We start from the raw sequence: 26,866 nt of genomic DNA on the forward strand, positions 1-26,866 counted from the left end.
ATTAAAAGATACACTTAAGCAGATATTGAAATCATTATTAGAATGTGGGGGAGAGGCAGCGCACCCTACTGTCCAGGGTCTTGGTGGCGGTGTCAGCCTGGGGAGGAAGCATATTGCAAGAAGGTGGGAGGAGGACCCGTTAACCCCCCAGTCCCTCTGTAGCGGCAAACTGCTAAATTTCCTGTATTCTCAAATCCAAAACTGGACAGATATGCTGTTTTATTTATAAAATAAGTAATTATATAAATAAACATTCCTAAATTACTGTAATTCATTAATGTCTACCAGAGGATTCCTCTGGTCATTATGTTTTATTAGAGCCTCATTGATGACTGTATGTTGAAGCACTGAGGAGTTGCACTCATTTGAAGTTGTATATTCGGTGTTGTCCATTTGTCCTTTCACTGAGTTCTGGGATTTCCAGTTAAATCCTTTATTTTCCGGTTTGGGTTGAATCAGGTGTGGCCCACGTTGGGCTGTGGCGGGTCATATCCATGTTGGTTTATTCTCAGCTAAAATAGGTTTACTGTTGTTATCAAATGTAAAATATGTCAGAGATGCAGCGATCAGAGCTTTTCTGTCCAACACTGATCTCCAGTTTTCATTCTGCTCTGATCTTCCAGTTCCTGGATTTTTTTCTCCAAAGAGAAAAATGTTCTGCAGGTTCTGAGTTTCAGGTAGAAGTTCTGAATGAAACAGAATATTAAGATTTTATCACTTTATGCTTCAAAGCATTGACCTCTGACCTTCATGGGATGGGAATGTTTTACTTTAATTAGGACTTTCTGAAAGGCAGAGTTGATGAAAAATATTTTTAATGCAAATATTTAAATTTGAACAGGAAAAGAACAGAATGAGCAGCAAATGAACCAAATGCAGAAGAAAAATGTTTTTATTTCTCTAAAACACATGAAGAAAAACTGCAGCAAATAAACAAAAGGAAGATTTAATATTCAAATCTGACGAGTTTAGAAAAATAGGAGCCGACAGAAACAGAAAATGTTCAGTGATTGAGAAAAACTGATCAACATTTCAATGAAATCTGATGAATGAAAGGAAAAAATAAGAAACATCTTGATATTCAGTGTGAAGCTTTGACTGGAAACAAAGGAAAACATGAGATCCTGAATAATCCTGGAATATCCTGGAATAATCCAGCTTCCATCTTTAAAGGACTGGAAGAAGAAAAGTTTCCAAGGACTCAATCAGAAAGTTTGTAGAGATGAACTATCTGTTCAACAGTGAGAGATTTCTCTGACAGGAGGAAAATTTAGACTCTTTAGACTCAAATCAGCAAAGAAAACTGAGGAACCATAACTGGCAGAATCCAAATCCAGGAATCAGAGGTTCAGTGAATGTGGTGTTGAAGGTGTGGAGGTGATCAGTGAGTCAGAGGAGACTCTGTAGAAGGACAGAATGCCAGCAGGACAGTCCACATACACTGATACTCTGTTAGAGAGGAGGAGGAGGAGAGACGAGTTTCTATGTTATTGTGCCAGACAGAGTAACCATGAACATCGAGCAGATCAGACTCCAGGAATGATCATTATGTCCAAACACAGAGTCCTGCCTCCTTTCCTCTGATTCTTCTGTAACTCACTGATATATAAACTTTCCTCTCCACTCGATCTCCCAGTAACAGCGACCAGTCAGACCAGTTCTACACAGCAGCTGATGCCAGATCAAATCTGTCTGGATGATCAGGATATGACTGAAGCTCCTCCTCATGTCACCTTCCTGTTGTCTTCAGACAGTTTGAGTTTTCTGCTCACTGTGTTTGTGTCGATGGTGAGTTGACAGGAATCTGATGGAGAGAACAAACACAATCCAGCTGCAGTTATTGATCATTTATTGATCTTTGATGATGATCCTGAATGAGTGATGTGACAGTTTGAAGATGGTTGAATGTGAGCTGCTTTGTTGTCATGAATCAGATGAAAAACACACTTACACTTCCTCAGACCTGGTGTCAAGAATCGGCCTCCAGCAGGCTCCACCCTGAAAGGAGGAGGGGGGTCAGACCATCAGTCTCTTTCAGCAGCAAACATGGACATTACATGTCTCTCAGACACACATTGTCCTCCACTGAGACAGGAACAGTCCAACATCTGGCCTGCAAACTGCAGTGGATGTAGGAAGGACAGTTGGTGCTGCTGCAGCACAACTCATTTCTCCAAACACAGGAAAAGCTCCAACAGAGAGGAGAAAGGAAATCCCTCAGTAACAACCTGAAGAAACTCACTGAAGCCTAAAAGGACATCAGGAAACTAAGGAAACATTTCTGGAAGCTCAACCTGATTTAATAATCAGCATTAAATCCAATCAATCTAAACTCTGATCAACACCTGGATACCTGCTCCATCCACTCACACACATGAAGGAATGAAACACTAAACAACCTGCTGCTGAAAACCTGCTGTGTCCTCACTGTAATATCCAGAAATACAAACATTAAAAAGGAGAAGCTGCATCACATTCAACAAAGAGTTCAACAAGAACCAAAGATTTGATCTCTGAGCTCAGACTCACAAACCAGGGAGAGGCTTCCATCATCACACACCTCTGACAAACACCTCCAACCTTTCAGCACTTCCTCTACCAACCACACATTTACAATCAGACCAAGAAGAAGAAGCAGCTTCCTGAATCCAGTAGCTGCAGTAATGGCTTGTGAAAGAGTCCAAGGAGCATCTGGAACCAGAACCAGCAGATCCAACAGTCCAGAGAGTCTTCGTTTGCATCTTTCCTTTCAGATTTCTAAGCTGCTCTGAGGGAAATTACATCCATAAAGACCTTACATCCCTGCCACAGTGCAATGGTTGAAGCTCATGCCAGTAACAATTTTTCGAGACCAACGACTAAACTTCGTACATGTGGTTCTGACTCATGGTGCGAAAAAAATAGATAGTGGAGAATTGTTTTTTTCAAGCAAATTTTAACTCAAATTCAGAAATTTTGAGAAATAATTAATTTATTTAAGCAAATAGAAATAGTCCTAGGAAATATTTATTTCCCACAATGCATTGCGAGACCTGAGTTCAAACATTTTAAAGTAATTTGTCATTTAAATGTATTGTTCTCTTAAATGAACAACCAAATCCTTAACTGATTTAATATTTGAAATGAAAGAGCAGATGATGAGGAATGTGTCTAAAACATGAAGAGAAAATATTTCCCTCTCCAATAAAACCCATCATTACCAGTGAGAGACACAGGCAGACCATAGTAGCCTGCAGTTCAGAACTGCAGACATGATGTTTCCTGTTGCTATGGTAATTAATGACCTGCACCTAGGCTGTGTCTCTGTGAGACAGAATCGTGGAGAAGATTTAATTTCCAGGAGGTCAGGCCCTAATTCTCGGAACTTCAAACACATGTCCAGTGTAAAATGGAGCCAGAATTAATATGCAAATGAGGTCCAGTAACGCCATTGGTCAAAGTTTCCCAATACACACCAGTAGAGCAGGAACTGTATAAAAAGCTGATGTCAGAAGTAAGAGACAAGACATTTGGATTTCTGAGATGATGAAAATGTGATGTGTGAATCCGCAGATGTGCATTAAATGTCTTTTTGTTTATCTAAGAGCAGAGAGAATAGAGTTTGTGTATCATTTCTTATTTATGTATTCCATGAGGTAAGCACTTTAAATTCCTCCATAGTTAGTAAACACTGTAGGAGCAGCAAGAGCAGGACATATATATATATATATATATATATATATATATATATATATATATATATATATATATATATATATATATATATATATATATATATCCATCCATCCATCCATCCATCCATTTTCTTCCGCTTATCCGGGGTCGGGTCGTGGGGGCAGCAGCTTCAGAAGGGAGGCCCAGACTTCCCTCTCCCCAGCCAATTCTTCCAGCTCCTCTGGGGAATCCCAAGGCGTTCCCAGGCCAGCCGAGAGACGTAATCCCTCCAGCGTGTCCTGGGTCTTCCCCGAGGCCTCCTCCCGGTGGGAGGCCTCGGGCCATCTGGTCAGGAGGTCAGGAGGCATCCTGACCAGATGCCCGAGCCACCTCAACTGGCTCCTCTCGACGTGGACGAGCAGCGGCTCTACTCTGAGTCCCTCCCGGATGACTGAGCTTCTCACCCTTGTACCCGTGATCTCGTTCTTTCGGTCTTGACCCAAAGCTCATGACCATAGATGAGGGTGGGAACGTAGATCGACCGGTAAATCGAGAGCTTCGCTTTTTGGCTCAGCTCTCTCTTCACCACGACGGACCGGTACAGCGCCCGCTTCACAGTAGACGCTGCCCCAATCCGCCTGTCGAGGTCAGCAGCGCACCATCCCCACTATAAACAGTGTTGGTGCTGCACTGCTTCCCCCTCTTGAGACGCCGGATGGTGAACCAGAATCACCTCGAAGCCGTACGGAAGTCTGTCTCCATGGCCTCTCCAAACTTTTCCCATACCTGAGTTCTTGCCTCAGCAACCACCCGAGCTGCATGCCGCTTCAACTGCCAGTACTCATCTGCTGCTCTGGGGGCCCACATGCCAAAAAGGCCTGGTAGGACTCCTTCTTCAGCCTGACAGCATCCCTCACCGAAGGTGTCCACCAACGGGTTCGAGGGTTGCCGCCACAACAGGCACCAACAACATTGCGGCCACAACTCCGATAGGCCGCCTCGGCAATGGAGGTACGGAACATGGTCCACTCAGACTTGATGTCCCCCACCTCCCCCGGAACGTGTTCGAAGTTTTGTCGGAGATGAGAGTTGAAGCTCCGCCTCACAGGGGACTCCGCCAGACGTTCCCAGCAGACCCTCACTACACGTTTGGGCCTGCCAGGTCTGACCGGCTTCCTCCCCCACCACCGGAGCCAACTCGTCACCAGGTAGTGGTCAGTGGACAGCTCCGCACCTCTCTTCACCCGAGTGTCCAAGACATATGGCCGCAAATCCGATGAGACGATGACAAAAGTCAATCATCGAACTGCGGCCTAGGGCGTCCTGGTGCCAAGTGCACATATGGACGCCCTTATGCCTGAACATGGTGTTCGTGATGGACAATCCATGACGAGCACAGAAGTCCAACAACAGAACACCGCTTGGGTTCAGATCGGGGGGGCCGTTCCTCCCAACCACGCCTCTCCAGGTCTCACTGTCATTGCCCACGTGAGCGTTGAAGTCTCCCAGTAGAACAAGGGAGTCCCCAGGAGGGGCACTCTCCAGTACCCCCTCTATGGACTCCAAGGAGAGTATATATATATATATATATATATATATTAGCTGACTGTATAGCTCAATAGGTAAGTCACGGGACACCCGGATTCGAGGCCAGGCTGGGGAAAAAGTTACAACGGTTACATTGAGCTGTCAGTGTGGGTCCTTAGGCAAGACCCTTGGAGCTATATAGCCTACCTCATACCATGAGAGACACAAATAAGCACGACATGCCGGCTCAGACGTCGCCCGGCCAAACAAGGTCTGCGTCAGGTGCTGGGGAACCAGAGCACCCTGATGAAAAGTGGGAACAAGACGGAAATGGGCGAGAGGTGAAAACATGGATCTGTTGGAATGCTACTACTCAAGTAATCCTAGTCAGAGGGGCTACATGCAAAGACTGTGGGAGGAATGGTTAGCTCGACATCCCCAGTCAACACTAACTGCCAAACAACTAGTAGCTCAGTGTTCCAACATCCGCAAACGGCAACTGCTGTCACAACTGGAGATTGACGAGGTACGACACAAGTGCTACGGGAAGGAGCCAGGATGCCAGGTCAGAAGGGAGTCAACTACAACTCCCCGCCCAGAGACTGGGTATGTAGCCCCAGTAATGAACGAACCATCTGAGCTGAACGAGGCAGCAACTGACCTGAGAGAGAGAATCATCGCCCGAATGAACACCAGACGCATCAGCATCAGTGATCCTTGAGATGCTTGGTTATAAGAGCAACCATGAGACCCAATACCCACCATGGAAAAGACGGTTAGAGGCTAAGATCAAGATAACAAGGAGGGAAGTGAGTCAACTGACAGAGCTCCAAAGGGGTGCAATGAAAAGATCAGTACCCAAGAAGTACAGCCAGATGCCCATACCTGAAGCACTCAAAACTGCCAAACAAAGGCTCCAAGCCTTGGTCAGCCGCCTAAAGAGATACACAAGAGACAATGAAGCCAGGAGGATTAACCGGCTCTTCGCCACCCAACCAGCTAAAGTGTACTCTCAATGGCAGGGTAATAACAACAGAGCAGACCCACCCAGGCTGGAGACTGAACAATACTGGAAAGGCATATGGGAAAGGGAGGCGTCCCACAACAGCAATGCCCAGAGCAATGGCTAACCTCTCTACGAGAGGACCACAGCAACCTCCCTGAACAAGCCCCGGTAACCATCACTGTGGCAGATGTCCAAGACAGAGTCTCGGGTATGAAAAACTGGACAGCACCAGGACCTGACATGATCCATGCCTACTGGCTTAAGAAACTCACTGCCCTCCATGAGCGACTGGCAGCTCAACTGAACCAGCTGCTACAAAATGGGACTCACCCTGAATGGTTAACTGAAGGGCGCACAATCCTGATACAGAAGGAACCCTCGAAGGGTTCAGTCCCATCCAACTATCGGCCAATAACCTGTCTCTCTACAACATAGAAGCTCATGTCAGGCATCATAGCGGCTAAGATGGATAAATACATGAGCAAGGCACAGAAGGGCATAGGCATAAATAGCAGAGGAGCCGCTTGGATTGATTACAAGAAAGCCTATGACTCAATGCCACACACTTGGATCATTGAATGCTTAGAGATGTACAACATCAATAGGACTCTAAGAGCCTTCATTGCAAACTCGATGGGGCTGTGGAAAACCACCCTTGAAGCCAACTGCAAACCACTTGCACAAGTGTCCATCAAATGTGGCATATACCAAGGAGATGCTCTGTCCCCACTGCTGTTCTGCATAGGCCTGAACCCTCTCAGCCAAATCATCAACAAGACTGGCTACGGATACCGACTCAAGAATGGGGCCACGATCAGTCACCTCCTCTACATGGATGACATCAAGCTGTACGCTAAGAGTGAGCGAGACATCGACTCACTGATCCACACCACCAGGATCTACAGCACTGACATTGGGATGTCATTCGGACTAGAGAAGTGTGGTCGGATGGTTACAAAGAGAGGGAAGGTCGTCCACACAGAAGGGGTCTCAGTCCCAGGAGGAACAATAGCAGACATTGAGGACAGTTACAAGTACCTGGGAATACCACAAGCAAATGGCAACCTCGATGAGGTCACAAGGAAAGGAGCCACAGCCAAATACCTCCAACGAATAAGGCAAGTCCTGAGAAGCCAGCTCAATGGCAAGAACAAGATCCGTGCAATAAACAGCTATGCCTTACCAGTAATCAGATACCCTGCCGGAATAATTAGCTGGCCAATGGAAGAGATAAAGGCCACGGATGTTAAGACTCGGAAGCTACTAACCATGCATGGAGGTTCCACCCCAAATCCAGCACCCTGAGACTGTACACGAGCCATAAGGAAGGAGGCAGAGGACTAGTGAGTGTGAGAGCCACTGTCCACGATGAAACATCCAAGATACATAAATACATCAAGGACAAAGCCTCAAAGGATAATGTGCTCAGTGAATGTCTCAGGCAATGGGAAGAGAGGATGAGGTGCTGGAGGTACCGTCATGGGAGGACAAGCCCCTACATGGGATGTACCACCGACAAATAACTGAAGTGGCTGATATCAGGAAATCCTACCAATGGCTGGAGAAAGCTGGACTCAAGGACAGCACAGAGGCACTCATCCTGGCTGCACAGGAACAGGCCCTAAACACCAGAGCAATAGAGGCTCAGATCTACCACACCAGACAAGACCCAAGGTGTAGGTTGTGCAAGGAGGCCCCTGAGACAGTCCAGCACATAACAGCAGGGGGCAAGATGCTGGCAGGGAAAGCATACATAGAACGACATAAAGTGGCGGGCATAGTGTACAGGAACATCTGTGCAGAATATGGACTGGAAGCCCCGAGATCAAAGTGGGGAACACCCCCAAAGGTGGTGGAAAACGACCGAGCTAAGATCCTGTGGGACTTCCAGATCCAGACAGACAGGATGGTAATAGCAAACCAACCGGACATTGTGGTGGTGGATAAAGAACAGAGGAAAGCTGTTGTGGATGTAGCAATACCAAGTGACTACAACATCAGGAAAAAGGAGCACGAGAAAATGGAGAAATACCAGGGCCTCAGGGAGGAACTGGAAAAGACCTGGAAGGTGAAGACCACAGTGGTGCCTGTGGTCATCGGGGCTCTCGGGCAGTCACCCCCAAACTGGAGCAGTGGCTAAAGCAGATCCCAGGAACAACATCAGACATCTCAGTCCAGAAATGTGCAGTTCTAGGCACATCCAAGATACTGCGCAGAACCCTAAAGCTCCCAGGCCTCTGGTAGAGGACCCTAGCTCAGAGGATGTAAGAAACCACTCGCAGAGGGTGAGAAGGGAATTTATATATATATATATATATATATATATATATATATATATATATATATATATATATATATATATATATATATATATATGTATATATAAGTTACAAAGAGACACCGGACATTGTGGTGGTGGATAAAGAACAGAGGAAAGCCGTTGTGGTGGATGTAGCAATACCAAGTGACTACAACATCAGGAAAAAGGAGCATGAGAAATTGGAGAAATACCAGGGCCTCAGGGAGGAACTGGAAAAGACCTGGAAGGTGAAGACCACAGTGGTGCCTGTGGTCATCGGGGCCCTCGGGGCAGTCACCCCCAAACTGGAGCAGTGGCTCAAACAGATCCCAGGAACAACATCAGACATCTCAGTCCAGAAATGTGCAGTTCTACGCACAGCCAAGATACTGCGCAGAACCCTCAAGCTCCCAGGCCTCTGGTAGAGGACCCGAGCTCAGAGGATGAAACAGACCACCCGCGGAGGGTGAGAAGGGAATTTTTATTTTTTTATATATATATATATATATATATATATATATATATATATATAATATATATATATATATATATATATATATAGAGAGAGAGAGAGAGAGAGAGAGAGAGAGACAATAAATTACTGAACTATAAATTGGGATGTATTGATCGTAAAATGAGCTGGTTTGTTCAATAAATAAGATGCTGGGAGACATTGGAGTAACACAGACTGCGTCTCCCGTGTGCTCATTTACATGCTGTTATTCAGTTTTAACATCTGCTGCTAACGGGTCTGGAACCCTGGTACCCGTTACACTCGCAGTGGTTCAGGCCGCATTTAGGGTGATGTAAGAAGAATAAATAATAAAGAAACGCCTAATTGGGTGTGGAACAATAGGTTCCTGCCATGCATTGCATGGGCAGGCCCCAACTATAGAAATAACTGTAAGTTGGTAGCACTGTTGCTTTGCAGCAAGAAGGTTCTGGGTTCGATCCATGGCCTGGGGTCTTTCTGCATGGAGTTCTCTCCGGCTTCGTCCCACAGTCCAAAAACATTACTATCATGTTAATTTGTCTCTCTAAATTCTCCCTAGGGGTGTGTGTGCGTGTGTGTGTGTGTGTGTGTGTGTGTGTGTGTGTGTGTGTGTGTGTGTGTGTGTGTGTGTGTGTGTGTGTGTGGTTGTTTGTCCTGTTGCCCTGTGACAGACTGGCGACCTGTCCAAGGTGACCCGCCTCTCTCCTGAAATGTTCCTTTCTAGTATTGCTCAGGTATCCCCATATTTGGGGTCTGCTGATAAATCTTTATTAATTGATTATTTGGTCCAGGTTAGTTAATTTATATTATTCCTTTATTTTCTCTGTTAGTTCATATTCAATACCAGTTGAGATGATCTTTACTAGATATTGTCTTCCTTGCTGTCATGGATCTATATTTGGCCCCCTGCTGCTCTGACTACCATGTCATTGTGGTTCCAGTAGATGGGTTCGTTTCCAAGGCTCATTCAGCACCATGTGCAAGATTCCTACAGTTTCAATGAGCTGCTGTTTGAAATGTTACAAAGCAAAAATTACCAGAAATAATTTGAATTATTTAGAGGGTTCCAAATTTTTGCCATTAATTCATAAATGTAATGGCTGCACACTAAATAGTTAATTATAAAACTAAATCCTTATCTTCAAACTAAATGTTTCTCATCAGACTGACTTAAGACGTTTCTCCTCTTCCTCCTCTATCAGACCTTCTCTGCTCCTGCAGCAGGTTCCTCCATACCTGAGAGCTTCCAGTCTCCAGTCTGGATCCTTCAGTCCAGCCGACAGCAGCTTCACTCCTGAGTCTCCTGGATGATTGTAGCTCAGGTCCAACTCTTTCAAATGGGAGGGGTTAAAGGTCAGAGTTGAGGCCAGAGAAGCACAGCCTTCCTCTGAGACCAAACAGCCTGATAAGCTGCAGACACACAATTCATCACATGCAGGGGTAAAAGTAGTTTAAAATTCTTGGAGGTACTATGACAAATGAGTGTGTGTGTGTGTGTGTGTGTGTGTGTGTGTGTGTGTGTGTGTGTGTGTGTGTGTGTGTGTGTGTGTGTGTGTATACACACACACACACACAACGCACACACACACACACACATACACATAGGCGCTTAAATTCCATAACAAAAGTATGCTTTTTTTTACTGTTTCTTACTGTTTATTCAATGTCACATGCTGTTTTATTTTTCTTTATGTAAAGCACCTTGAAATGCCTTGCTGCTGAAATGTGCTATACAAATAAAATTAGATAGATAGATAGATAGATAGATAGATAGATAGATAGATAGATAGATAGATAGATAGATAGATAGATAGATAGATAGATAGATAGATAGATAGATAGATAGATAGATAGATAGATAGATAGATAGATAGATAGTGTGGAGACGCTTATCAAGGTCAAGTACACTCACATGCATTTACACACATTACATTCATACTTTCACACAAAGGCCTTGTACTTGTAACAGATTCAGAGACTGAACTATTTTCTCACTCCCATTTCCAAGGCGTGTCCTTAGATCAGAAGCAACGAACCTTTCCGTTTTTTGATCACATGCTATATAGATTTGGTTAGATTCACATCTTTTCTGTAATGGTAAGTATCTCTTCTTTTCTAGCGCTAAAAAAGAATGAAAAGAGTAAAGTCTGATTGCTTTGTGTTGGCTGATTTTCTGCTCCGTGTGTCAATGCAGTTTTGGTTCATCGATTAGTATATTGATGGAATCACTGACTAACTGACAGACAATACAATACAATTGCTGCTTTTGAGTTTCTGTGCTGATGAAAATCTGGATAGCTCTTTCAAAATGGAGCTGCATTTCCCTCAGCCCATTGGCTGCAATGTTGACACCTTGAGATGCCATGAGACCTAAATTCTGAACATCATGGCATGGAGTGCATCTCAGTTTTCCATGTCTGGCATATAACCATTCATTTTAGCTTTGATCCTGTGTCCAGACAGAGGGATAATCAGTAGCCCAGCATCATGACCTGTTTGTTCTGAAGATCCAGCAGCTTCCACTTCTCTTCCCACCATGGCGCCTCCTCATCCTGAGTCTCAAACTGATAGGAGGAACCACAGAGCTCTGTTAGGTTAAAGCTCATCTTCTGAAGTTGGGATATTTTTTCTCCAACAGGCTCCAGAGGTATCACCTCAAACCAGGTGTTGGACTGGATTTTATTTCACTGTCATTTGTGAATATTAGAGCCTCATTTTCAACAGTGGAGCTACAAGGGTTGAAAAAATATTATTTGGATAAAATCTCAACATCAAAATTAATACTAAATGAGAGGCAAAAAATTAGATTGGTAGAGGAAAAGCCTCTCAGACTCTGAGCTCAAAGCGAGATGTCAGAGAGCACCAAAATTAAAAAAAATTATTTAAATTAGCATAACTATCACGGTAGAAGCCATTTGTTTGTTAAATACTTAATGAAACATATTTACCGTGTCTGATGTTTATTGTGAATGATGTGTACTCACTGACAAATGAGGTAATTAGTTCAAGTTTGTTGTTTATTGAACGTTCAGAAACTACAGTGGCGCAACACCTTTGAGAAACAATAATTACTGAGATTATTATTTTGTTGGGTCATTAATTTGAAAACTTTTTGTTGAATTTTTTTATAAAGTTACAAGTTTTGATAAGGAGTCAGAGGACGTGCCTGTCTCAGCATCCTGACGGTGTTCAGTTTGTCACTTGCTGCCGAGATCAATTCAAAACCTTCTGCGATCGACATATCGCATCCCTGCTCTAACAAAGCATGAACAGTTCAAAAATAATATAAAATGGGAAAAAACTATTAGCTGATTAAGTTGTGTTTTAGATTGTTCTTTAAAAACTAAGCAGTCACAGCTGCACATTGAAACCAATAGATTTTTACAGCAGACAGCCACTTCTCTCTCTTCCAGGTACTGCGTACCCCACTAAATTGTTCAGTGGTACGCAGGACCCGACCGTACCCTCCTACTTTCACCCCTTATCACATGATGGAAAGATGAGAATGTTAACGTAGAGCCCAAGGTCTGAACTGGTCATTTACAGGAGGGGGAAAAAGTAAATAAACTGTGCTTAATCCTTTAATATGAAATAGAACAAAAATGTTATTTTTTCTGTACTAAAAATTAACATTAGTAGAAAGGATTAGAAAGTCTAACAACTGCTGGGAGGAAGGATTTGCAACAATGATCTTTTCTGCACCAGGATGCAGCAATTTGTAGAGTCTCCAGAGTTACACTATCATTGGAACCCTGACCACACCACTTTTCTAAATTACTTTCTTCTTGTTCTTTTAGCCTGGAGTAAATGAAAACCAGCCAATACGTGTAGAAATTTAAAATGGTTAGATATGTCGTAGTCAGACACCTGGTATTACATAGCAATCTACTACTAAAATAATAATTGCATCATCTCTCTTAGGAGATGATGCAAGCATTTCACCAGCAATGAGAACATTGTACCTGAGAGTTTCCAGGTTGCAGTTTGGACTCTTCAGTCCAGCAGAGAGAAGCTTCACTCCTGAATCCTGCAGGTTGTTGTTACTCAGGTCCAGTTCTCTGAGACTGGAGGACTGGGAGCTGAGAACTGAGGACAGAGCTTCACAGCTTCTCTCTGAGAGGTTACAGTCACTCAGTCTGAGGAGACAGAGAAAGGGAGGAAAATGTGTTATTAAGCGGTCAATCAAAATTTATGTTTTACTTTCAAATCAACAATGTTTTTGGAAAGATCTGCATTTCATCTTTTTCTGTAAAATAAGACAAACTGTCTTATTTTACAACAAAACTGAACCAGTTGTGTTGTGAAATGGTTCAGACTATTCAGCTTTGTTAGGAAAATAAATTTAAAATATGCTAGTTCTTAAACTTAACCATATGTACAATACTATATAAAATTGTCAGTGTTTTAAAATAAGAACATTGAGTTCCAAACTATATGTCACTGTAGGTTTAAAGCCGGAATCTGTTTTTTATGAATTGCTCAGGCAGGTAAAACAACAAGGTCTGGGTGAAAAATAAATCTCTTTCTGATAACAAGGTCTTTGTTCAAATGTTTAGAATTGAGGAACTGAGAGAGATGTCAACTGGTATGAAAAAAAATCCTGTTTGGGAATGACCTTTGCTCTCTCTGGACCTTTGCTCTCTTTCTCTTTATCTTTGGTTTTGAATAGGTCCCAATGAAGGTAACAAAATCAACTAGACCATCCCATATAAGTAATTTGAAACTGCTTAGAGGTTTAGAAGGAGAGGACACACCTTCAAAGCATATATTAAAATTAGGAATACACCTCTTAATAAAAGTTCCCACTTCATAGCCGCAAGTCGAATTGCTTTGTTTGTGGCTGCACGAGCGATTCCGAAAAATGCATCTTTGCTTTTCTCCTATTTTTGCATTTTGTTCATTTTTCTACTTTTCTCAAGTAATTAATGTCTATTTTATGGTTTAGACTACTTGATGATTTGGGTGTGATGCAAATGTGTTTTTCTATGCATTTAAATGTCTAAATAAAACTCTAGATATGTCTGAAGTTGAATGGGACTTGTTTTCTGTGTGTTTTCCACTGTGTACATGCAGAACCCTGGATTTAGGAGACTGGAGGAAAACGATGAGCAAAAAAGTTTAACATTTTATTCCTCTAAGTCAATAGCTGCCATCCTTGAGGGCCTAATGTAGAAGTAAAGTGTCTTTCAAAAAACAAATTCCACAATCACCTAAATTTTGCAGAAGTTTTGCTACTTGAAAATGGAACTTAATGGCCAATCGCCGAAGGAGGTCTGCCACCTTTCTGCTTGTTGTCTGCCAGTAGGCGGACAACATCAATAAATAAATTTAAATCAATCAATCAATCAATACTTAACACATCATTAGCAGTTTTTACTCAATCAAAAATAACAGCATTAACAATGTGTGTCCTTACAGAGCTTTGTTGGAGGCTTTAACCACTGGCAGCAGCCTCAGAAGAACCTCCTCTGAAGCAGAATATTTCTTCAGGTCAAACGCATCCAGATCTTTTCCTGATGACACCAAGATGAAACTCAGAGCTGACCACTGAGCAGGAGACAGTTTATCTGGGGAGAGACTTCCTGAACTCAGAGACTGTTGGATCTCCTCCACTAGAGAAAGATCATTCAGTTCATTCAGACAGTGGAACAGATTGATGCTTTTCTCTGCAGACACATTCTCACTGATCTTCTCCTTGATGTACTGAACTGTTTCCTGATTGGTCTGTGAGCTACTTCCTGTATCTGTGAGCAGACCTTGTAGGAGTCCCTGATTGGTCTGTAGTGAAAGTCCCAGGAGGAAACGGAGGAACAAGTCCAGCTGTCCATTTGGACTCTGTAAGGCCTTGTCAACAGCTCTCTGATGGAGAGACTTCGGTTTAGGTTTATTAAATAATGAAAATTTCTTAGATGTTTGTGCTTTTTTCATCAGGTTGACACCAGAGTTGATGAAGGTCAGATGAACATGAAGAGCAGCCAGAAACTCCTGAACACTCAGATGGACGAAGCAGAACACCTTGTCCTGGTACAGCCCTCTCTCCTCTCTAAAGATCTGTGTGAACACTCCTGAGTACACTGAGGCTGCTCTGATATCGATGCCACACTCTGTCAGGTCTGATTCATAGAAGATCAGGTTTCCTTTCTGCAGCTGATCAAAAGCCAGTTTTCCCAGCGATTTGATCATTTTCCTGCTCTCTGGACTCCAGGGTGGATCTGTTTCAGCTCCTCCATCATACTTGACCTTCTTCACTTTGGCCTGAACCACCAGGAAGTGGATGTACATCTCAGTCAGGGTTCTGGGTAGCTCTCCTTCCTCTCTGGTCTCCAACACATCCTTCAGAACTGTAGCAGTGATCCAGCAGAAGACTGGGATGTGGCACATGATGTGGAGGCTTCGTGATGTCTTCATGTGGGAGATGATCCTGCTGGCCTGCTCCTCATCTCTGAATCTCTTCCTGAAGTACTCCTCCTTCTGGGGGTTATTGAACCCTCTGACCTCTGTCAGCATGCCAACACACTGAGGAGGGATCTGATTGACTGCTGCAGGTCGTGAGGTTATCCAGAGGAAAGCAGAGGGAAGCAGTTTCCCCCTGATGAGGTTTGTTAGCAGAACATCCATTGAGCTGGACTCTGTAGCATCAGTCAGGATCTCCTTGTTGTGGAAGTCCAGAGGAAGTCGACTCTCATCCAAGCCATCAAAGATGAACAGAACCTGGAAGTGTTCAAACCTGCAGATTTCTTTGGTTTCAGTAAAGAAGTGATGAACAAGTTCCACCAAGCTGAACTTTTCTCTCTCAGCACATTCAGCTCTCTGAAGGTGAATGGAAATATGAAGTGGATGTTCTGGTGGGCTTTGTCTTCAGCCCAGTCCAGAGTGAACTTCTGTGTTAAAACTGTTCTCCCAATGCCAGCCACTCCCTTTGTCATCACTGTTCTGATTGGTTGATCTCTTCCAGGTGGGACTTTAAAGATGTCTTCTTGTCTGATTGTTGTTTCTGGTCTGTGTGGTTTCCTGGATGCTGTTTCAATCTGTCTAACCTCATGTTCATCATTGACCTCTCCAGTCTCTCCCTCTGTGATGTAGAGCTCTGTGTAGATCTGGTTCAGAAGGGTTGGACTTCCTGCTTTAGCAATCCCCTCAAACACAGACTGGAACTTCTTCTTCAGACCAGACTTAAGTTTATGTTGACAAACTGAAGCAAGATGTTCTAAAATAACACAAAAAGTAAAATCAGCAACTGAACAAAATAATTTTCTGAAGATGATGTGAATAAATGTGATTCTATCTCTTCAGTAAATGTCTGATTTCTCCATCAGGTTAAATATTTGTAGAACTCCTCTTACTGCTCTGCAGACGGTCAGCCAGCTCCTCCTGCTTCATCCTCCTCAGGAAGTTCAGTGTGATCTTCATCACTGCCTCTCTGCTGCTCCTCCTCTGCTCTTCATCCTCACCTTCCAACACCTCATCATCCTCTCTCTGACTCTCTGAGCATTCTGGGTAATCTGGACTCAGAACCTTCTGGATCTTCTTCAGCTCGTTCTTCACAAAAGTGACAATGTTGTCCTCCAGCAACTGGAACAGAATAATAGATGAATGAAACATCAGACTGAAATCATGGACCCAAACATCAGATGGATGTTGGACAGACTGACAGTCCTCTGGTCTACAAAGTGGAGCATGGAGATGAGTGTGAACAGAACCATGGAAAACTAGTTGTTGTTAATTTACAGACCATAAATATGGAGTCCAACTGTGTTTGATGCTGCTGGACAGATGGACCACTGGGAATCTCTGAGCTCTGCTGGTCCACTCTGTGGGGAACCAGGAACAATCAGGAAGTCAGGAAATATTCATCCAGCAGGATTCACACAGGAAATCACCAGCAGTTTCACATTAAAATTCCTTAAAGCTGAAAAACTGAAAATTACATGAACACAATACACAGTGAAATCAAAAGTGTTAGATTTGTAGTATATTTGTTGAGTGTTAAAAATATAGTGTTAATTCAACATTTGTTTAGTCTAATTCAACAACATGAGTGTTAGTTTTCCAAAATAATTGGTGTTATTCCAGAGTTAAATAGAAGCAATTCTGTCTGGTGTGGATTTCTAATTAAACACCAGACAGCTGCTCCACAATATAACGTATTTGTGACACCACGTGTTTGCCTGAGGAGGCAGCAGCATGGCGTCTTGTCTGAATCTTATAACAAGGTAAGTTCCATGTTAAAATTATCCTGTTTTTGATCATTTTTTATGGATGCATTAATTTTCAGTTTGCGCAAAAGTATAGATTCATATACATAGTTAGCTTAATGTACATTTATTGTTTGGATATCATGACTGTTAATGACTGTTTATTATTTTGTTAGCAGCTAAAGCTAGCCAGGCAGGTAGCATGAAGTGTCGGGTGGTTAACTCAACATTAAAACTGTCAGAACATCAGTAGTTTGTACTGAGGCATATCTAAAATCAGCCAAAATGTGTTTTCTTTATTGTACATCATGTTGGTGATTGAAACCTTTATGATGACTTCAACACATTTCTTCAGACAGGTTGGCACAACTTTAATGCTGTCCAAATAGTGATGGGCAATGAAGCCTCTTGAAGCAATGAAGCTTTCCAGCCCTTGCTTTGCAAAAAGGTTTACTACTCGATGCTTCATTCATTGCTCACTAGTGACATCTGCTGGTGAAACTGTAACAGCCTTGTCACTCAGTTGGATCATACTTCTAAAATTACTAAATGCAATATTGTCACAAAGTTTATCATCAAACTCATATTTAGTAACAGGAGAATCAAGGACCTCTCCTTGGGCTGCCACCTTATCGTGGTGGAGGTTTGAGTGTCCCAATGATCCTAGGAGCTATGCTGTCTGGGGCTTTATGCCCCTGGTAGGGTCACCCAAGGCAGACAGGTCCTAGGTGAGGAACCAGACAAAGTGCAGCCCGAAGACCCCTATGATGAATACGAACTTTGGACTGCGTTTTCCCTCGCCCGGACGCGGGTCACCGGGGCCCCACTCTGGAGCCAGGCCTGGAGGTGGGGCACGATGGCGAGCGCCTGGTGGCCGGGCTTTTACCCACGGAGCCCGGCCGGGCTCAGCCCGAAGAGGAGACGTGGGTCCCCCTTCCGATGGGCTCACCACCTGTCCGAGGGGCCAAAGGGGTCGGGTGCATTGTGCTATGGGCGGCAGCCAAGGGAGGGGACCCTGGCGGTCTGATCCTCGGCTGCAGAAGCTGGCTCTTGGGACGTGGAACGTCACCTCTCTGGTGGGGAAGGAGCCGGAGCTAGTGTGCGAGGCTGAGAGGTTCCGGCTAGAAATAGTCGGCCTCACCTCGACGCATGGCTCTGGTTCTGGAACCAGTCTCCTTGAGAGGGGCTGGACGTACTTCCACTCTGGAGTTGCCCACGGTGAGAGGCGCCGGGCTGGAGTGGGCATACTTGTTGCCCCCCATTTGGGCGCCTGTACGTTGGGGTTCACCCCGGTGAACGAGAGGGTAGCCTCCCTCCGCCTACGGGTGGGGGGACGGGTTCTGACTGTTGTTTGTGCTTACGGGCCGAACGGCAGTTCAGATTACCCACCCTTCTTGGAGTCCTTAGAGGGGGTACTGGAGAGTGCCCCTCCTGGGGACTCCCTTGTTCTACTGGGAGACTTCAACGCTCACGTGGGCAATGACAGTGAGACCTGGAGAGGCGTGGTTGGGAGGAACGGCCCCCCCGATCTGAACCCAAGCGGTGTTCTGTTGTTGGACTTCTGTGCTCGTCACGGATTGTCCATCACGAACACCATGTTCAGGCATAAGGGCGTCCATATGTGCACTTGGCACCAGGACGCCCTAGGCCGCAGTTCGATGATTGACTTTGTCATCGTCTCATCGGATTTGCGGCCGTATGTCTTGGACACTCGGGTGAAGAGAGGTGCGGAGCTGTCCACTGACCACTACCTGGTGACGAGTTGGCTCCGGTGGTGGGGAGGAAGCCGGTCAGACCTGGCAGGCCCAAACGTGTAGTGAGGGTCTGCTGGGAACGTCTGGCGGAGTCCCCTGTGAGACGGAGCTTCAACTCTCATCTCCGGCAGAACTTCGAACACGTTCCGGGGGAGGTGGGGGACATTGAGTCTGAGTGGACCATGTTCCGTACCTCCATTGCCGAGGCGGCCTATCGGAGCTGCGGCCGCAAGGTGTTGGTGCCTGTCGCGGCGGCAACCCTCGAACCCGTTGGTGGACACCTTCGGTGAGGGATGCTGTCAAGCTGAAGAAGGAGTCCTACCGGGCCTTTTTGGCCTGTGGGACTCCAGAAGCAGCTGATAGGTACCGGCGGGCGAAACGGCATGCGGCTCGGGTTGTCGCTGAGGCAAAAACTCGGGCGTGGGAGGAGTTTGGAGAGGCCATGGAGACAGACTTCCGTACGGCTTCGAGGCGATTCTGGTCCACCATCCGGCGTCTCAGGAGGGGAAGCAGTGCAGCACCAACACTGTTTATAGTGGGGATGGTGCGCTGCTGACCTCAACTCGGGACGTTGTGGGCCGGTGGGCGGAATACTTCGAAGACCTCCTCAATCCCACCAACATGCCTTCTGTTGAGGAAGCTGAGCATGGGGACTCTGGGCTGGGCTCTCCAATCTCTGGGGACGAGGTCGCCGAGGTGGTCAAAAAGCTCCTCGGTGGCAGGGCCCCGGGGGTGGATGAGATCCGCCCGGAGTTCCTTAAGGCTCTGGATGTTGCGGGGTTGTGTTGGCTAACGCGACTCTGCAATATCGCATGGACATCGGGGGCAGTTCCCCTGGACTGGCAGACTGGGGTGGTGGTCCCCCTGTTTAAAAAGGGGGACCGGAGGGTGTGCTCCAATTACAGGGGGATCACACTCTTAAGCCTCCCTGGTAAGGTCTATTCAGGGGTCCTGGAGAGGAGGGTCCGTCGGATAGTCGAACCTCGGATTCAGGAAGAGCAGTGTGGTTTTCGTCCTGGTCGTGGAACACTGGACCAGCTCTACACCCTCAGCGGGGTCCTGGAGGGTGCATGGGAGTTCGCCCAACCAGTCTACATGTGTTTTGTGGACTTGGAGAAGGCGTTCGACCGTGTCCCTCGGGGGCCCTGTGGGGGTACTCCGGGAGTATGGGGTACCGGGCCCTTTGATACGGGCTGTCAGGTCCCTGTATGACCGGTGTCAGAGTCTGGTCCGCATTGCCGGCAGTAAGTCGGGCTCGTTTCCGGTGAGAGTTGGACTCCGCCAAGGCTGCCCTTTGTCACCGATTCTGTTCATTACTTTTATGGACAGAATTTCTAGGCGCAGCCGAGGTGTTGAGGGGATCCGTTTTGGTGGCCTTAGGATCGCATCTCTGCTTTTTGCGGATGATGTGGTCCTGTTGGCTTCATCGGAACGTGATCTGCAGCTCTCACTGGAGCGGTTCGCAGCCGAGTGTGAAGCGGCCGGGATGAGGCTCAGTGCCTCCAAATCCGAGGCCATGGTCTTGAGCCGGAAAAGGGTAGAGTGCCTTCTCCGGGTCAGGAGGTCGTCCTGCCTCAAGTGGAGGAGTTTAAGTATCTGGGGATCTTGTTCACGAATGAGGGAAGAAGGGACGGGAGATCGACAGGCGGATTGGGGCAGCGTCTACTGTGAAGCGGGCGCTGTACCGGTCCGTCGTGGTGAAGAGAGAGCTGAGCCAAAAAGCGAAGCTCTCGATTTACCGGTCGATCTACGTTCCCACCCTCATCTATGGTCATGAGCTTTGGGTCATGACCGAAAGAACGAGATCACGGGTACAAGCGGCCGAAATGGGTTTCCTCCGCAGGGTGGCTGGGCTCTCCCTTAGAGATAGGGTGAGAAGCTCGGTCATCCGGGAGGGACTCAGAGTAGAGCCGCTGCTCCTCCACGTCGAGAGGAGCCAGTTGAGGTGGCCTCCTGGACGCCTCCCTGGTGAGGTGTTCCGGGCACGTCCCACCGGGAGGAGGCCTCGGGGAAGACCCAGGACACGCTGGAGGGATTACGTCTCTCGGCTGGCCTGGGAACGCCTTGGGATTCCCCCGGAGGAGCTGGAAGAAGTGGCTGGGGAGAGGGAAGTCTGGGCCTCCCTTCTGAAGCTGCTGCCCCCGCGACCCGACCCGGATAAGCGGAAAAAATGGATGGATGGATGGAGATCCAGGTGCGTTAAACCAGGAGAGAACTAAACATCAGAATGCCGGCCCTCAAGGACCAACTTTGGACATTTACTGCTGTCAGCTGATTAATTTCTATAATGCCTAATACCTGAGTTATGTTCATGTAATTATTTCTGATATTTTTATGCTTATTTTGTAGGTGGTGATATATGCTCTCCAGGCTAAAGGGTGGTAGAGTATTTTGAATGAATATGGTGACACATACAGGTGGGTCTCATCAGGTTTTGCTCTCACTTCTCTTAAAATATTTATTTATTATCCTAATGCGTTGCTATTTTTCCTGTTTTTCCTCCAGACTGGGAAAACCAGGCATTCTTTTGTTTGTTCACCTGCTTCTTCCTACATCCAAAGGCCACAAGAAAAATGTCAAACAGCTCATGTCAAGCTGTGGACCATGTTGTCAAATATGTGTAGTTATGGGGCAACTGTGGCTCTGTGGGAAGAGTAGTTGTCCTGTGATCAGAAGGTTGTAGGTTCAATTCCAGCTTCCTCTTGCTTCATGTCGATGTGCCTTTGGCAAGGCACTTAACCCCGATTTGCATGTTATGTATGAATGTTTGAGTGTGAATGGGTGAATGTGACTCTAGTGTAAAGCGCTTTGAGTGATCAAAATGATCGGAAAAGCTCTATACAAGTTCAGTCCATTTACCATTTATTCTAATGATGCTACTTCTTTGTAGAAGCACTCTCAGTGGCTTAGGTTAGTTTGCTATTTGAATGTAGCTGTGCTATATATCAATTTTTATTTGTCTTATCATTTTGTCAAAATGGGAGCAAATGATAAGTCTTCCTCATTGATGTGGAACCTCAATGAGGTTCTCCTTCCTCCTTCATGTTGGTGAAAACAAGAGCAGCACCAAAGACACTTCACCATCAGTGATCACAAGACCATCCCTGGCAACTTTCGATGAACTTTTAAAGCACACCTCACTTTCAGTGCAAAATACCATGTTTCCTCTACAACTTCTGTACATTAATCTAAACTAAAGTTTTCAACATTGCTGGGACTTTTGCACGACGCTTGTGGTGATGAATATCCTTGTTTTTATTTTGCCTGGCAGTGAACACGCCTCATTATGATGATCATTTAAATGCATACTGCATCAATAAGAGGATTCATTTTATGTTCAAATTAAGGACTTGGTTTATTACAGCTATGGCAAGCAGTTTTATGAGATGTGAAAAAGAAAACGTAGCAGACTGCCAAACTGTATGACCTTTGTATATTGCTGTAAGTGCTGTTAACGTTCTTGTTTTGAAATAAAAGTAGATTATATATGGCAACTTTGTGTTGGTGTTTTTATAGACTCAAATTACATCAGAATCACCAGTCGACATTTTAAAAAGTCGGTGCTGAACTTGGACTTCAAACTGTCACACTGTCAGCAGATCTCATGCTGGTGGAGACGGTGTCCCAGAGCTGGGGACAGTACATGGAGGAGCTCCATGTACTGTCCATGGGTGTGTGTCCATGTGGGATCCTCTCCTCGATGTTATGGAGGACTTAAAATGGATCCAGTAGATCCTGGAAGCCAGTGAGCTCACATATCTGTCCACAATCAATCAATCAATCAAATTTTATTTGTATAGCACATTTCAGCAGCAAGGCATTGGAAAGTGCTTCACATAATTAAAATAAAAACAGCATGTGACATTGAATGAAGAGTGAGAAAGAGATTTTTAAAAAAAGGATAAAAACATTAAAACCTGCATCCCCTTTATGACTTCAGTTAAACACTGTTTAACTGGGACTCTAACCCTCTGGGAATTTAGTCAAAAACACCGTTTGACAAGGCGTGAGGATTTGCCCTTATGGGGTCTCCTCAAAGAGAGTTTTAGCAGAGCGACATCTAACAAGGATTCTCAAACCTCTAAAACAGCGTTAGTTGAAACGCCGTCAACTGGGAAACCCCGTAGGACTTTAGTTAAACGTTTAACTGGGACGTTTTCCAGGGGGGCTATACATAATTAAAAACGCAGACAGTGAGAAAAGAAATAAAAGAAATTCAAAACATTAAAAACATCGAAGACATCAAAACCCTAATTTATCCATAAGCAACTCTAAACAGGTGGGTTTTAAGTTGAGATTTAAAGCAGTGGTCCCCAAACTTTTTCCTGTGAGGGCCACATAACTTTTCCCTTCTCTGGTGGGGGGCCGGAGTCAGTTTGTAACAGAAAAAGTGTGACGTTTATCACCTGTGCTGTTGACGGGAGGGGGGGATGTTTCTCGGTTGATTTTACCCAGAAAGTACATGGGCAAAAACCGTGAGTGAAACTGTCCATGGGACTGACTAGTATATATTCCATTGAGGGAAAGTAACTTTAACATATGAATTACTACTACTACAGGCATTGCTTCGAAGAATTCGAACTGGAATGCGGCGCACAGACACGTATGTTCATCTGCTCTACCGCTAGCAAACAACCGTACTGATTAAAAAACATAAAAGTCAAGCAGTTCCTAAAAGTCCAACAGATGGCAGCAATGCACCATGCAAAACAAAACACCCACAGTTGGCAGGACACACTTCCTGCTAAAGAGCCCCTGGTAATTGAAGAAAAACCCACATGTAAACCGGAAAATACAATATATGAAAAAAAATCTGAATGCTCTTTGGTTGTTCAGGGGGCCGGACCAAATGTGGAGGCGGGCCAGATCCGGCCGGGCCGTAGTTTGGGGACCACTGATTTAAAGGCACCCAGTGTTTCAGCTGTTTTACAGTTTTCTGGAAGTTTGTTCCAAATTTGTGGTGGGTAGAAGTTGAATGCTGCTTCTCCTTGTTTGGTTCTGGTTCTGGTGATGCAGAGCAGACCAGAACAGAAGATCTGCGGGGTCTAGACGGTTGGTACAACAATAACAGATCTTTAATGTATTGTGGTGCTAAACCGTTCAGTGATTTATAAAACAACAGTATTGTAAAGTCTATTCTTTGAGCTACAGGGAGCCAGTGTAGGGACTTTAAAACTGGTGTTATGTGCTCTATCCTCCTGATTTTAGTGAGAACACGAGCGGCAGCTTCTGGATCAGCTGCAGTTTTGATTAATTTGAAAGTCAGACCTGTGAAGACCCTGTTACAGTAATCAATGCGACTAAAGATAACACGTGGATGAGTTTCTCTAGATTGTGCTGAGACATAAGTCCTCTAATCCTGGAGATGTTCTTCAGGTGATAGAAGGCCGACTTTGTGACTGTCTTAATGTGGCTCTAAAGTTCAGGTCAGAGTCCATCACTACTCCCAGGTTTCGGGCCTGATCGCTGGTTTTTAGTTGTAATAACTGAAGCTGTGCATTGATTCTAGTTCGCTCCTCTTTAGGTCCAAAGATAATGACTTCAGTTTTGTTTCTGTTCAGCTAGAGAAAGTTTTGCCACATCCACACATTAATCTGTTCTAAGCATTGGATGGGTTCAGAGTCTGGTGACATCGTGATGTAGAGCTGTGTATCGTCTGCATAACTGTGGTAGCTAATCCTATTTCCTGTTATAACCTGAGCCAGTGGGAGCATATAAATATTGAAAAGAAGGGATCCTAGGATTGAACCTTGGGGTACCCCACGTGTGACCTTTGACCTCTATGATGAGAAGTTTCCAATTGAAACAAAGACATCCCTGTTCTTTATGTAAGATTCAAACCAGTGGAGCACTGGACCAGAGAGTGTGACCCAACTCTCCAGTCGATTCAGTAAAATGTCGTGGTCAACAGTGTGAAAAGCTGCACTGAGATCCAACAGAACCAGCACTGGTTCTCCCACAGTCTGTATTTATATGTATGTCATTGAACACTTTACAAGGGCTGTCTCCATGCTGTGGGGAGCATGAAAACCAGATTGGAAGGAGTCAAAGCGATTCATTATTGTTAGGAAGTTATTTAATTGTTTAAAAACAGCTTTTTCAATAATTTTGCTGATGAATGGAGGTTGGAGATCAGCCTGTAATTCTGCAGTATTGATTTGTCCACACAGAGACAATCAGAAGGTAAAGGTCCATGAAGTGATATCTGGATGTGAGCAGTGTACCAGATGATCCAAGTAGCTGTAAATATTTAATGTTCCTGCTGATCACCAACCACATCATGAAGCTTTCCTTCCTGCTGAACTGATCTCACAATGCACACAAGAACCAAGTCCTGATGGACCAGACTGGGTTACCAGGTATTTCCCACTGGGTGGTGGAATGTATTTCCCAATGGGTAGTGGAAACTATTAGTCTGACATGGAGCCAGGAAGCTGCAAGAACATCATCATCATCATCATCACCCAGAGATGAAGATATAAAGATGTTTTCATGAGAACAGAGCAGCTGATTTCTGTAGATAATGGATCAAACCTCTGTAAATATAACTGGAAACATCTGAGTTCTTACTGGTTCAGTTTCCACAGTTACAACAATTAGAAACAGCTCACCTCTCTGATGATGGAGATCCGGGAGATTTATAGTCAATGAGCTCATCTTTTGACCAGTCACTTTTAAAGGACATACAGCTAGGATGAGCTTCTGCTTCTTCTGTCACTCAGGTGGGTAGCGGTAGGCAAAGCATATATGATACTTAGACAACAGCCCGTCCAAGGTTTAACAATTTTGAAATTAGAGAAATCCTCAGACTAACTCCACTTCAAGGTGAACCAGACCTAGCTGAATTCTATGCAAAAGTTTTGCAATTATTCAGAACAGAATTATTCCCCTAGTACAAAGAAACAACCTTGTCCAGTTAGAACTTGTCACTAAAACACAGAACCATCATGTTTCATTTTCAGTATGAAAATGGTGAGAATATATTACAGGAATTTGAAAACTTCCTAGAATCCATAGCTCAGTCTAATTCAGAAGTAGCTGCCAGTACAGATCTAGAGTTTGTTGTGCAAATTATTCAAAATCCCTGTGGTGGAGGAAGACATACGATTGAAAACACCTTAATGTGTGAGTTAATTAAAAAGAAACAGAAGCATTTATACATTATAAACAATCCGACAGATCAACTATGTTTTGCTCTCTCACTTGTGTATTTGTGTTATCCAAACTGTACAGAGCTACATCAAGGAGTTTAACAGCTAATTTGCAGTTACAAACAGGGGTCACAGTTCAAACTCCTGTCAATTTTCTGACATTTCCAAGTTTGAACAACTTTTAAACAGAAAAATTGTGTTTTTCTTATCGTTCAGAGGGTGAGACAAGGTTGTCAAAATTTCACACCAGTTTTACAGACAGAACAAGCTCTTTTTCTCTTAAAGGAAAATAAGCATTATTACGGCATAAAATCGATTAAAGGATTTCTGGGAGCAAAATGTTTTGTACATTTTGCTTTACTTTTTGCGGCGATAAAAATTTGCATTCTCGCCCAGGTTTTTGTACTATCTGCAACGACCCATTGTTCCCTCCATCCAGGTTTGATTCCGTTTCTGTTCGGACAGTAATCAAACGTGCCGTAATAAGAGGTGTTTTATAGGTCATAAAACTCCTAAATATAGACCTGGGGCAAAATTGTTTGTCAGCGGATGTGACTACATCAAGAAATGTTTAAATTGTAAACAAACTTTCCAGATTCCGTTCAAAAGAACAGAAAAACCACACATTTGTCCCCTTCCAAAAACTTTCCATTGGTAAGCAAATTCTACCCAGATTCAGAGGTTTGGTCAAGGTCACAAGTGTTACATACAACCTTGCCAAGTAGATGAAAAGCTGACTGCAAAAATAGTTTATTTTGATGTAGAAACTTTCACTGAAGGGGACGTT

At 44.6% G+C, this 26,866-nt stretch overlaps 1 protein-coding gene and 1 long non-coding RNA gene across 2 annotated transcripts; both read right to left on the reverse strand.

The window, feature by feature from the left end:
• Positions 1-1,706: 1,706 nt before the first annotated feature.
• Positions 1,707-13,116, reverse strand: LOC145554032 (uncharacterized). Its single transcript, XR_014090070.1, has 4 exons — positions 12,942-13,116; positions 10,216-10,389; positions 1,952-1,998; positions 1,707-1,804 (listed from the first exon to the last, which is right to left on the reverse strand). It is a non-coding gene; the product is annotated as an uncharacterized LOC145554032 (long non-coding RNA).
• A 1,275-nt stretch (positions 13,117-14,391) lies between these two features.
• LOC145554052 (NLR family CARD domain-containing protein 3-like) lies at positions 14,392-16,180 on the reverse strand. The gene has a single exon (XM_081613313.1). It carries the CDS (start codon positions 15,595-15,597, stop codon positions 14,392-14,394), a length of 1,206 nt encoding a protein of 401 aa, XP_081469439.1. The 5' UTR covers positions 15,598-16,180.
• Positions 16,181-26,866: the final 10,686 nt, after the last annotated feature.

This window comes from Poecilia reticulata, chromosome 12 (genome assembly GCF_904066995.2).
Source record: "Poecilia reticulata chromosome 12, P_reticulata-male-v2, whole genome shotgun sequence".
Lineage (NCBI taxonomy): Eukaryota > Metazoa > Chordata > Actinopteri > Cyprinodontiformes > Poeciliidae > Poecilia > Poecilia reticulata.

Bases quoted from the DNA above. Each gene is read 5' to 3' on its own strand.
- LOC145554052 (XM_081613313.1), bottom strand. From the start codon at position 15,597: ATGGATGTTCTGCTAACAAACCTCATCAGGGGGAAACTGCTTCCCTCT.